Source organism: Cnephaeus nilssonii, assembly GCF_951640355.1.
Source record: "Cnephaeus nilssonii genome assembly, chromosome: 11".
Taxonomy (NCBI): domain Eukaryota; kingdom Metazoa; phylum Chordata; class Mammalia; order Chiroptera; family Vespertilionidae; genus Cnephaeus; species Cnephaeus nilssonii.
This window is the reverse complement of record NC_137082.1, coordinates 35,048,168-35,061,968: the sequence shown is the minus strand read 5'-3', so window position 1 is coordinate 35,061,968 and position 13,801 is coordinate 35,048,168. Positions and strand designations below refer to the sequence as shown.

The window sequence follows — 13,801 nt, the reverse complement described above, 5'->3', positions numbered from 1 at the left end:
GAGGCGGGGCTGATCAGCAGCCCCACCGAGGCCCTGAGAGAAACAGAGGTGTGGCTGCTGGTGAAGCCCGGAGAGAAAGAGAGAGGCAACGGCTGATCAACAGCTGCCACTGAGGCTGCAGATCAGACCCTGCCTCTCTCTCTGCAAGCCTCTCTCGGGCCTAATCTGCAGCCCCCTCAGCAGTCAGTGCTGGGTTGCCATGGCAACCCACCACTGACTTCCGATGTTAGGTTGAGCCTTCGGTCGTTATGGACTCTGGCTCTTTATATATACAGATAAAAAAAATAGAATCTTATTTTTATGATTTTTGCTTCCAAATGTGCTTATTAATTTGTTTTTTCATTCTAAGAATCTGTGTACCATTCCAAATGTAACCTAAATTTTGTAGATTATCAGACAAAATAATATTTTCATAACATTTTTAGTATAGAAAAAAATCAAATTCTTTTTTTACTGTAACAAGGAAAGACTGGCTTCCTCCTTTTTTTTTTTTAAGGATAAATGTCTGCCAAGTTAAAGAATGCTATAAGGAGGGCCAGCATCTTTACCCCACCAGTGCTAAGGCCCAAAACCCACTCTGCCAGATTGGACCCGAGCCCAAAGACTCAGTTTCCCCTCTGAGGTGTCTGACGGTCCTGTGGGAGAGGAAGTGGAAGACACATACTTGTAGACCGTGCTGTCCTTCTTGGGGCTGTGCTGTGGCAGGAGGCTGTGGGAGTACTGGTGCACGCCCAGGTCATACAGTGAGGGAAAGTCCTTGCTGCAGAGGTGGCAGCGGTAGCTCAACTCCTCCTGGTGGCTCTTGATGTGCTCCAGAAATGTGTCGAGCTTCGGAAACGTCTGAGCGCAGCTTTTGACCACACACTTGTACACCTTGATGGTAGACATGGAGCAGGTTAAAGGGGAGGCAGGAGAGCTGCCGTCACTGCTTCCCCCCCTGCCCTGTGGCATCCACCTGGAACACTGCTGGTGAATGACCCTACTCCCCTGCTTTTCTTTTGATTGGAGGGTCCTCTCCTCTCAGCCAGTCATAATGACCACACTACCCTTTCCTCAGGCTCTGGAAATACAGTAAAAAGATGACACTGTGGCCTTCCAATCTCATACTGGAGTAGTGGCTCCCCAACTTGAGCACACATGACAGTAACAGATTGCTGGGCGCCACCCCCAGAGTATCTGATTGAGCAGGTCTGGTGGCCTGAACATGTGCATCCTAACAAGTACCCAGGTGATGCTGGTCCAGAGACCTCACTTTGAGAACTGCTGTCTAACAAGCCTACCTACGGTCATCTCTGGGGGAATGCACATTGCTTTGACTATTTACCACTGATTAGAATCCAGACTCTAACACTAAATATTAACCTTTACAAAACTGATCTGATATAAATGACTTTTGTCATGTAGAAAGGACAACTCAAAACCTTATAGGTTTTGTTGCCCTGTAGGACATTAACTAGATTTGTATCTATCTTAGCAATCCTTTTTAAAAAAATTAAATTTATTGGGGTGATATTGGTTAATAGGATCATATAGGTTTCAGGTGTAGATTTCTAAGATACTAACTTAGCAATCTCATTTCAGTATTCCTTTTTCCCCTGATAGTACTATATAGGTATAAATATCAGTGTCTCATAGCTTCTTTTGAACTGACTTTCTCATCCTTCCAGTTCCCTCATTAATGAGTTACGTAAAATTCTGACACATATTCATTATGTTATTTACATGAGAATCATGTTTTTAACATTTTGAAAAATTATACTTTGACAAGTGGAACACACTCCTGGTTGCCTAAACAATTCCACAAGCTCCTTTCTTTTTTTTTATTTTTTAAAAAAATACATTTTTATTGATTTCAGAGAAAGGAATAGAAAGGGAGAGAGGAATAGAAAAACATCAACGATGAGAGAGAATAATTGATTGGCTATCTCCCACAGGTTCCCTACCGGGGATTGAGCCAGCAACCTGATTGAGAATTGAACCATGGCCTCCTGGTTCATGGGTCAACCTTCAACCACTGAACCACACCGGCCAGGCACACAAGCTCTTTTTTCCTAACAAAGTGAACCATGATTTGCTCAGAGTGATAACATGCTCAGTTAAAGGCTGGTGTGGCTCAGTTGGTTGGAGCATCATCCTGTACCCCAAAAGGTGGTGGGTTTGATTCCCAGTCAGGGCACATATCCAGGTTGTGGACTCGATCCCAGGTCGGGACACATGTGGGAGGCAACCAATCGATGTTTCTCTCTCTTTCCCCCTTCCTCTCTCTCTCTTTTTAAAAAATATATTTTTATTGATTTCAGAGAGGAAGGGAGAGGGAGAGATAGAAACATCAATGATGAGAGAATCATTGATTGGCTGCCTCCTGCACGTCCCCTAGTGGGGACTGAGCCTGAAACTCAGGAATGTGCCCTTGACTGGACCCTTCAGTCCCCAAGCCGACACTCTATCCACTGAGCCAAACCAGCTAGAGCCCCCTTCCTCTCTCTTGAAAAACAAAAAATATCTGATTCCATACCCCTGTCTCCCTTGCATCTAGTGTCAGCCATATGACTCCTTTCTTACCAATGATATGTAGTAGTCTTTAGGGAAGGCATCATTCCCAGAACAAAAAGGCAAAAAAGCTTCCTAGAAGAAATCCCCTCTGCCTTTTGCATTTGTCCTGACTAGAATACAGATGTGATGGCTGGAGATATAGCAGCCATCCTGCAATCTTGAGAATGAAAGCCACATGCTAAGGATAGCAGAACAGAAAGCCAGAAAAAGCCTGAGTCCATGATGACATATCTGATCTGCTATACAAGCCCAACATTGCCTACTTATGGACTTCTTCTGATGTGAGAGAAATAAAACCCTAAGTAGTAAGCCAGTTTTCTATTATTTACAGGAAATAATACATTCCTAAATGATAGAGCACATGCACTGACTCTGACCAACAAGAGATCCTCAAGGAAAGGTTTCCTTGCTTCTAAAAGAAGCACAGAAAAGCCTGGCAGGCATGGCTCAGTGGTGAAGCGTTGACCTATGAACCAGGAGGTCACGGTTCGATTCCTGCTCAGGGCACATGCCCAGTTTGCAGGCTGGATCCCAAGTGGGGGGTGTACAGAAGGCAGCCAATCAATGATTCTTTCTCATCATTGATGTTTATATCTCTTTTTCCCTCTCTCTTCCTTTCTCTGAAATCAATAAAAACATTTTTTTAAAAGACACAGAAAAAGATAGCCCCTTTTTGCACATAGATAAGACTGTAACTGGGCCTAGAAAGAATGACCACTATCCCAGGACCACAGGTGAGCCATCAGTAGAGAACAGGGCCACATGGTAGAGATGGTGGAGATGAGCTGAAAAACACAGGGTCCTTGATGCTGGGTTCAGTCAACTGACTATTTCAGGCCTGGAACTGCTGTACCTTGGGTTTTCTTGTTAAATGAGATGACAAACTTCCTAATTGTTTAAGCCAGTTTGAATCAAAGGTTTCTGTGATTTGTCATCAAGGATATCCTAACTAACTTCCATCAAACCCCACCCTCGCTAGGAATCTATCATAAGAAAAAAATCAGAGATGTGAACAAATATTTGATTACAATGATCCCACCATGGTTTTGTTTATAATAGCAAAACTCAGGAAGTAATAAACATTTAACTATAGGAGAATTTAAAAAATGTAGCCATTAAACTTAGGTGTTTAAAAATAGTGATGTGAGCTACATATTTTCCACAATTCCCTTTTCTTTCTCTCTCTTCCTGTAGCCCAAAGTGCAGAAAGAAAAGAAGGCTAAGGGGAAGAAGGTGGTTCCAGCCCCTGCGGTCATGAAGAAGGTAAATCCCCTGTTTGAGAAAAGACCCAAGAATTTTGGGATTGGACAGGACATCCAGCTCAAAAGGGACCTCACCTGCTTTGTCAAATGGCCCAGCTACATTCGGCTGCAGCGGCAAAGGGCTATTCTCTATAGGTGTCTGAAAGTGCCATTAACCAGCTCACTCAGGCCTTGGATCACCAAACAGCTACTCAACTGCTGAAGCTGGCCCACAAGTACAGACCAGAGACAAAGCAAGAGAAGAAGCAGAGAATGGTGGCTCAGGCTGAGAAAAAAGCTGCCAGCAAAGGGGATATCACCACCAAGAGTCTACCTATCCTGGCAGGGGTTAACACTGTCACCACCCTGCAGTGAGAGAACAAGAAGACTCGGCTGGTGGTGACTACACACAATGTGGATCCCATCCAGCTGGTGGTCTTCCTGCCCTCCCTGTGCTGGCAGACGGGGTTCCCTACTGCCTGAGCAAGGGGAAGGCCAGGCTGGGCGTCTCGTCCACAGGAAGACCTGCACCACTGTTGCCTTCACGCAGGTTAACCTGGAAGAAAAAGGAGCTCTGGCTAAGCTGGTGGGAGCTATCTGTTCTAATTACAACAACAGATATGATGAGACCCATCGCTTGGGGAGGCAACGTCCTGGGTCCAAGTCACAGGCTACCATTGCCAAGCTGGAAATGGCAGAGGCTAAAAAAACTGGCCACCAAATTGGCTACCTGTACACTGCTGGGTTTTCTGTACATAAAAGTAATAAAAACTGTCCTTCAAAAAAATAATAGTGACATGAGAAAAATACTCAAATATAAAATTAGGTTAAAAAAATAGCACAAATCTCAAGAGAATTTATGCTGAGTCAAAAAAAGCCAATCTCAAAAGGTCACATACTGGATGACTCTATTTATACAACATTCTCAAACTGATGAACTTATAGGGAGATAGAGAACTGATCAGTGGTTTCTGGAGGTTAAGTATGTTGGGGAGGAGAAGGATGTCTAATAAGGCACAACAAAAGGGAGAGCTCTGTGGGATAAAATAGTTCAGTACTGCCAAGCAACGTGGCTCAGCAGTTGACCTATGAACCCTGAGGACACAGTTCGATTCCCAGTCAAGGCACATGCCCAGGTTTCGGGCTTGATCCCCAGTAGGGGGCATGCAGGAGGCAACTGATCAATGACTCTCCCTCTCTCTTCCTTTCTCTGAAATAAATAAAAACATATGAAAAAACACACACACTAGAATAGAATTACCAAGTAACCCAGCAATTTCATTTCTAGGCTTATACCCAAGCCAACTGAAAACATATCTATATATCTATATATATATAAAGCCAGCGACTGGAATGCTATAACAACCGGTCGCTATGATGCCCATTACGGCCAGCGAACCACCCGATGGAGGGTGGGCCAGAGGCCAACCTCCCGCGGCCCCTCCCTCTGGCCAGCCCACCCCTGATGGGCCTCTCCCACCCCAATCGAAGGGGGGGTAGCCAGCCAAACCCCCAAAAGCCTTTCCCCCGGGCCAGGCGGCCCCCAATTGGCCTGCGGCCCCTCCCCCTGGCTGGCCCAACCCCTGATCGTCCCCCCTACCCCAATAGGGAGCGGGGTTGGCCGGCCAACCTCCTGCAGCCCCTCCCCCCACCCAGCCCCACCCCTGAAAAGCCCCTCCACCCCCATCAGGGGCAGGGCCAGATGGCCAACCGCCTGCAGCCCCTCCCCCCCGACCAGCGCCCCCCCTCCCCCATGGGCCCTCACCACCCCCATCAGGGGCAGGGCCAGATGGCCAACCGCCTGCAGCCCCTTTCCCCCTTCCCCCCCCCCACCAGCGCCCCGGCCCCCCATGGGGCCCTCACCACCCCGATCAGGGGCAGGGCTGGCTGGCCAACCACCCATGGCCCCTCCCCCAGGCCACTGGCCCCCAATCGCCCCCCCAGTCAGGGGCGGGGCCCGCCAGCCAATCGCCCTTGGCCCCTCCTCCCAATCACCCCCCCCAATAGGGGGCGGGGCCTGCCAGTCCATCCCACGGCCCTTTCCCCCAGCCAGCTAGCTCTGATCAGGCCCTGATTGGGGCAGGGCTGGCTGGACCCCACCCATGCACGAATTCGTGCACTGGGCCTCTAGTGTTCATATAAAAATGTGTACATGTATGTCCATAACAGCATTATTCACAAAAGCCAAAAAATAGAAATAATCCAAATGTCCATTACCCGATGAAAGGATAAACAAAATATGCTATATCCATATAATAGAATAGAGAAATAAAGTACTGGTACATGCTACAACATGGATAAACCTTAAAAACAGTATCTCAAAAGGCCACATACTATATGATTCCATTTATATTAAATGTCCAGTATAGGCAAATCCATAGAGACAGAAACTAGATGAGTGATTACCAGGGTCTGGGGGCGGGGTGATTGCTAATGGGTACAGGGTTTCTGTTTGGGGTGATGAAAATATTCTGGAATTAGTGTTGATGGCTGTACAACCTATGAATATATTAAAAACCACTGAACTGTACACTTTTAAAAGGGTGAATTTTATGGTATGTGAATTATATCTCAATTAAAAAGAAAAAAGACTGTAGTCCTAAATCCCCACAGACATTTGATTTTTTCAGGGTATTAAGAATTTTTCCTGTCTCTGATTCCTTCATTATATGACCCTTGAGAGGTGGGCTTCCTCCCTCAGCACCATAATGGCCCAGTAAGCTGGCCCCACGTAGGCAGAACAGAGGGGAAAGTTTGGCCCCATCCCGAATGGTTAGACAGTAGCTCAGACTAAATGAGGCCCATGCCTGTCCCCTTTGTAGGCCATGTTCAAGACCCCAGCATCGGCCAAGGCTCATGACTAGGATGGAAGTACCCTCTGACCCCCCCGCTGCCCACTCGCCACCTACCTGCTCATTCTTATGCTGGGTCATGTGGGACTTGAGCTGGAAGTAAGTGCTGAACTTGCTGGGGCAGAACTGGCATAGGTAGGAGCTATCGATGAGGACCACCTGCTTGCCCTCCAGCTTCTCCCCTTCATCCTCACCTGCTGTGGGCAAGGCCTGGGGCTGTGGGGCACTCGACAGTGTCTGGCCCAACCCTATGGAGAAAGCCAGGAAGCGAAGTCACTGAGAAGGGCAGAGGAAGCATCAGGACAGAGAGACCACTCAGGAAGGATCACGGAACATCTCCTACGTGCTCCACTGTGTACACCCCACAACCACCACATGCTTGGTGTTGGACACAGTTCTCAAGGCCCTGCACTCACATACAGTTGGTGTGCACTGATACCACACTTCCTGGTGCTAAAATACTGAAATACTTACATTCCAATTGATGAATAGCTATTGCCTCAAGTCTCCCATCCCTGGCCTCCCCCTCGGACACTCTAGACCTCTCTCCACGGTTGTTAAAAATCCTGAACACAGCTCCTAGCTATACTCATCATGCCTCCCAGCTCCTTGTTCTAATTACACTCATTTGTTTGGTTGTCTTTCCCTCACATTCTCTGAGGACAGGGGCCTGGCACAGAGGAGGCCTCCATAAATGTTTGCTAAATGCCTGAACCCTTGGTGCTAGGCACTGTAGGAGTTTAAAAGAAATAGAAAAAAATGGTTTCTTCTCCAAGGAACTCACAAAGACTCCAAGTGCACACATAGAATGGCTAAATACACAGGGAGATGATATAAAGTGGCCATGTGCTTTTTGCACAGCAAAACACCCCGTCATTAGCTGGCATGTGGCAGGTGTTGCTCACCTATGGGGCCGCATAGGAAAGCCCCAGCCTTACATTGTCCAATACAATGGCAAAGAGCCACATGTGGCAACTGAGAACTCAAAATCTGGCTTGTCCCAATCCAGATGTGCTATAAATGTAAATGGATTTTGGAAACTTAGCATAAAAAAAGAATATAAAATATCTCATTAATAATTTCTTTACATTACATGCTAAAATGACAATATTAATATATTAGGTTAAATAAAATATATGATTAACATTAACTTCACCTTTTTATATTTTTTTAAAAGACAGATGATTAATCTTTTATTATTATACCACGTAACAATGGAATAAATTATTTAGAGTTAGCACATGTACATGTATGGGAATTATGATGGTCAGTGGTGGTTTAGATTAAATACACAGGACTTTGTTTTTTAAGCACCCCCTTTTTTTCCTTTAGAGTAGTCCTTGAGCATCAATCAATGTTTGGTGGTTTCTTCCAGCAAGTCCTTTGCTTCATTTATTTTGGTTGCTAAGTACGGAGATCCACCTGTATCTTCGTGATTCAAAATCATGATTCTCCTGTGAGCTGTTCTAATCTTGGTCTTGCCAGCAGATGGGCTTACACCCAAAATAAGACTAGCTTCTCGCCTACCCATTTTCTGTTCAAATCCTCCTTTACAGTAGGATAAAGGCTAGGAGTTGAAATCTTCTTTGTAGTTTCTAAGATTACTTGTTCCAGAGGTTTCCAGATCTGAAATACATAGCAACCTGCAACTGCAAAAGCTGCACCACCCAGTCCTACAGCTATCAAGCTTCTTGCCAGGCCCCGGTCCATGTCCGCATCAGGCCGTTTGGTCGAGGGCAGCGGGGCAATGCCACCGAAGGCAGCCATGGCGAAGCGCCCAGGAAGACTGGCTTTTTATATTATTTTTATGTAGCTATTAGGAAATTTTAAATGGCATATGTTGCTCATATTATATTTTTCCTGGACAGTGTTGCTCTAATTAAACCAATATTAAGGAAAAGGTCATTAGCTCAGGGACAAGTGATGGCTTTGATGACAATTTTACAAACTATAAAGATCTCTGGAGATTGCCTGCCCATAGAGGCCAAATAGATTTCAATTTCAGATAAACTGAGAGTGACTGTCTAGAGCCATCTATTGAAAATAGATTCTGAGGTGGTATCCAAACTCAGCAAAAATGATAGGTGATTGATTAGTGATGTTTGTCATGGCTACAGCATTAGAGTAACAACACACAAATTGTATATTTGTTATCCCTCCTTTCATCTTATGCCCCACTTTATAACTGATGGAGATTGAAGCCCAAAGAGGTCAAGGAGGTTGCCCAAAGCCATACAGAAACGAAACCCATGAAGCTGCAGAGGAGAGGTGTCGCGAGAGTGGCGTTCCCCCCTTCAACCCACCTGTGCTTTCCTCATCCTCCTGTCTGCTGGGGTTCAGGGCCATGACCTGCACAGTCACAGAGTTGCGTGAGATGGTGCCACCACTGCGCCCTGGAGGCCACACCTTGTGAGTCTGCATGTGTTTCTTGACATTAGATTTCTGGGCAAAGGCACGGCCACATGCGATGCACTGGAAGGGTTTCTCACCAGTGTGGCTGCAGGAAACAAAGCTTGTCAGCACCCTTGTGTAGGAATCGAGATGGGACCTCAACCCAGGAGCTCATGGCCACCAGGAAGCCCAGACAGAACATCTAGATGTTGCTGGCAACCATTCTGACACCATAAGGACAAGCCCCTTGCTGAGGCAGGCAGACCAGACAGAAAGACGCTGTGCTCTTGGTGGCATTACTGAGCTGCTGAATCAACAGCCCTGGAGCTAACTCTCTCCATGACCATCTTATCCTGTGAGATGAAACATTTCCTAACTATTTAAGCCCATGTAAATAGGGATTTCTGTTATTTGAAGGAGAAAATATCCTAGCTATCACAGCACAGCACTTGTATCATTATTTACTATTTCCTTCAAATAAATTCTACATGTTTTTTTAAAATACATTTTTACTGATTTTAGAGAAAGGGGAAGAGAGAGAGAGATACATTGATGTGAGAAGTATCAATCAGTTGCCTCCTGTATGCACCCGACCAAGGTTTGAACCCGCAACCTGGGCATGACCTGACCAGGAATTAAACTGGTGAATTTTTGGTGCACAGGACAATGCTCAAACAACTGAGCCACACCAGCCAGGGCCAATTCTATGTTTTAACCCTTTGCATTCGCTTGCTTTTTTCTCGATTCCTTTATTCTACTCGGGATTTAATTTTTTAAATACCCCAGATTTTACAAAGCGCTGCAGTAGAATAAAAAACTGGAGTTTCTTTTCATACAAACTTATTTATTTGGATTTTTTTATATTTCACATTGATACATTCAAAGAGTAATTTTAATCTCGACATCCAAGTGCAAAAGGTTAAAACTTAAAATATTTTAAAATGAAGCTTCCACTTGTTATTGTATACAGAAAACCACTTGTCATAAATATGAAGTAACCAAAATGCAATAATTTATAAAATGATCTAGAGCTGCATTGCCCAGTAAGGTAGACATAAACCACATGGACTATTTAAATTTAAATTCATTAAAATAAAAATTTCAATTTCTCAATCATACTAGCCACATTTCAAGTGCTCAACAGCCATTTATGGTTAGTGGTACCCTATTAGACGCGCCGTTTTGGGCATTTCCATCAGAAAGTTCTACTGGACAGCACCAGTGTGGACCAGTGATTCTCAAATGCGATTGATTTTGCCCTCCAGGGAACATTTGGCAATATTTGGAGACACTTTTGTTTGTCACAGCTGAGAAATGAGGAATGCTATTGGCATTTAATAGTTATAGGTTAGGCCCTAGCTGGTTTGGCTCAGTGCATAGAACGTCAGCCTGTGGGCTTTCATCATTGATGTTTCTATCTCTCTCTTCCTCTCACTTCCTCTCTGAAATTAATAAAAAATACATTTTTTTAAAAAAAAACATGAGCTAGCATGTGAGAGGTATTAGGAGAGACTAGCATCAAATTGAGGCTTTCTCCTTTGACTCTCCAAGAACTGAAAGAAATTGAAGAGAATAATTTTTTCACTATCTTTCAGAACTTTTTGAAACCATGTCCAAGAACCACCTAAAATCATCTCCTGTACCAATTACCCCACTCTGAGAAACACTGAACAAGTCCACCCCTCTGCTTCATAGAAGAAAGACCTGAGGGGTTCCCTGTATGTTCTTGGAACAAGAGGTATTGTGGTTAGTCCTGAGTGAGCAGTCAGTCATCTTTGCAGAGCATGGCAGCCCTTGAGGCAAGCCCTTTCTGCAGAGGTAAGGACTGGGGCACCAGCCCTCATGCCTGCAAAGCCCCTATCAGTTCAGGTCCACTTCTCCCCCTACCTCCCCCCATTTGGACCTTCCCCATCATAGTGGGCAGGCCCCACAGCTTTCACAGACCCTCCATTATTCCTGGAAGAGAAGAGGGAAAATCATCCTGACCTGGACTGAAGTTCTGAGAACCATGACAGGACAGATGGGGCCTTGGACACCACCCAGGTTAGGAGGCTGGGAAGGGACCCTTGCTTCCACTGCAGATGGCTCCCCAGCCAGGGCTGCCTGGGAGCCACCTGACCCACCATGCCTGGGTACCTTCGGATGTGCTGCTGCAGGTCGAAGTTTTTGGTGAATGACTTGTCACAGTATGAGCACTTGAGTTTCTGAGCCTTTGGCTTCCCTGCAGCTGAAAGACAAAGTGGGAGGAGTGAGATGGCGAGGCTGGGGATAAAACTATGGGTGCCAAGAGCAGCCTCCAGCCACTCTACTCCCAGGGCCTAGGGCCAGAAATCCCAGACCCTGGGAGATCTCCTCATGGACAGGCAGGGGAAGAGGCACAGGTGAGCCTCTCAGAGTTCTGGGGGGAGGAAAGCCTAGGACGTGCTCGGCCTGGGTGAGCAGGACAAACCCCTCAGAGGCTCCCCCCTGCCTTAGGATAAAATCTGACCGCTGTGCTGTGACCTACAGGGCTCTGCACTCTCTGCTTCCTGCCAACCTCATTATTCTCTCCATCTAGCTACAGCAGACTCCTTAGTAACCTTGAAAGACCTCAAACATGATCCCACCTCAGGACCTTTGAACCTGCTGTTCCCCCTTACCTGGTATCCTTGTCCTTCAGATAGCCTCAAGGCTGTTTCCTTCTCATTCCCAGATGGATAGGTCGCATTATTCTCAATCATAGTACCCCATTAATCTCCTTCCTAGAGTAACCCATAAATATTTATTTATTCCCTGACTGTCTTTTCCATTAAACTGTGATAACTGAGGGTAGGGAAATCCTGGAACAAGATGCTAGATCCCCAGTGCCTGACACCGAACTCAAGATATATTTGTGAAAGAAAGGCAGTGTGGAAGTAGCTGACTGGAAGGTCCTGAAAATTCCTCAATTTCTCTGTCCTTCTCCCCCGCCAGCATTTTCTGACTCTGCTTCCAACCCATACCAGTGGCAGACATTGTTTCTTGCCTGCCTAATATCCATTCTCCCCTTCTTCTTTCCTCACAGGTGCTCTACCTAAGGGGAACATTTCCCAGCTTCCTTTGCTGCTAGATATGCACATGTGACTAAGTTCTGACCAATGAGATGTAAGCAAAAGCATCATGCAGAACTGCTAGAAGCTGGCAGATGCCCCTTTCTTTTCCTTCTTACTGCCTAGAATATGAAATTAATGATTGGAGCTCTAGTAACCATCTTACACAGTGAGGCACCCTGATAACAGAAGCCATGCACCAGGGATGGCAGAGCAGAAAGATAGAGGAAATGTGGGTTCCTGGTGACCATACAGGCACACGATCTCCTGACTGCCTACCTCTGGCCTTGTTTTGCACAGGAGAAAAAATTCTATCATTTTGAAGTCACTCTTATTTTGGATTTTTCATTACATGCAAACAAACTTAATCCTAATCATCATAAAAGGGAAGACTAGAACTAAGCAGCCTGTGGACAGGCCAATGCAGAGGAAAGATGCTCAGGCTGTGGGCCCACCTTCTGGGAGTCCACTGGCACCTTTGGCCCGTCGAGTCTTCAGCGTTGGTGGGGAGTCAAAAGTGGCCACCGTGCCCCCAGTGGCGTTGGTCATGGGGGCAGTGGGGTTGGGTCCTTTTGGTTTGAATCCCTGTTTGCCGGGGCTGTACACTGGGGGCGTGGGGTATACTGGAGCCTCCACACACTGGTTTGGCACCTATAAGGACAGCAGAATCAGGGAGAGAGCTCTGGGATGGGAGGGGGAAAACCACCCCAGCCAGGAGGACCCTCACAGTGGCCCTGGCTGATCTCAGCCACTCCCCACCTACAGCACCATCCTAATTCCCCCACCTAGCTCAGTCACCCCAGTCACTCCCAAAACCCCTTTGAATTCATGAAGTCAGAAGGTTAGAAGCAGCTTTGGAGCCAGGTTGCTTGGGTTCAAATCCTGACTCTAACATTGATTAAAAAACAAAACAAAACCTAAGAGATCTTGGGCAAGTCTTTAAACTTCTCTGTCTCAGTTCTCACATCTGTAAAATGAGGCTAATCATAGTACCCCTCTCATTGGGTTGTTGTGTGGATTAAATGAACTAATAAGAGTTTAGAATAGTGCCTAAAATATAGTTAAGTACTCAATAAACATTATCTATTGTTATTGCCACTATTATTATTATTGTAGCTTTTTGCACAGAAGAACCAGGAAGTCAGAAAGGTGTGTGCCCCCACCAGCAACTCCACTTCTTTTTATTTTTTGTTAATCCTCACCCGAGGATATTATCCCATTGATTTTTAGAGTGGAAGGGAGTAGGAGAGACAGAGAGAGAGAAACACTGATGTGAGAGAGACACATCAATTGGTTGCTTCTCTGCAACTGAGGTATGTGTCCTTGACTAGAATCTAATCCATGACCCTTCGGTCGGCTGGCCGACGCTCTATCCACTGAGCCAAACCAGCTAGGGCTGCTACTCCACTTTTTAAGTAACCCTGTTGGACACCACACCAGCAGGCATCCCTCAACCAAGAATTGACATTGAAACCACAAGAAATTAGCTAATGAATTCTGAGCCATGCAAACTTAGTTTAACATCATGACACTAATGCATTGTGGGAAGCTTGAAACCACAGTCCTAGACTATCTTGCCAGCACAGTTCTGAACACAGAGTAGGTTCTGCTCACAAGAAGCATGACATGTGGAAGGCAGAAGGGAGGCAGAAACCACTCTCCAGCAGCCGCGTTGAGACAGGTGGATTTAGTCATG

The 13,801-nt window shown here is 45.9% G+C and overlaps 1 protein-coding gene and 1 pseudogene across 4 annotated transcripts in view; one reads left to right on the top strand and one right to left on the bottom strand.

Annotated features, from left to right (window-relative positions):
* The window catches only part of ZNF341 (zinc finger protein 341), a 49,965-nt gene that overhangs the window by 18,450 nt on the left and 17,714 nt on the right, over positions 1–13,801 (bottom strand). For all 3 annotated transcript variants that reach the window (XM_079784641.1, XM_079784639.1, XM_079784640.1), the window contains 5 exons: positions 12,561–12,756; positions 11,174–11,264; positions 8,950–9,143; positions 6,704–6,894; positions 665–873 (listed from right to left, as the gene is read on the bottom strand). In XM_079784641.1, the coding sequence (XP_079640767.1) occupies positions 665–873; positions 6,704–6,894; positions 8,950–9,143; positions 11,174–11,264; positions 12,561–12,756 (881 nt within the window). The remainder of the gene's footprint in view (positions 1–664; positions 874–6,703; positions 6,895–8,949; positions 9,144–11,173; positions 11,265–12,560; positions 12,757–13,801) is intronic.
* Positions 3,264–4,912, top strand: LOC307107406 (large ribosomal subunit protein eL8-like; annotated as a pseudogene). Its single transcript has 2 exons — positions 3,264–3,287; positions 3,748–4,912. The product of its transcript is annotated as a large ribosomal subunit protein eL8-like (transcript).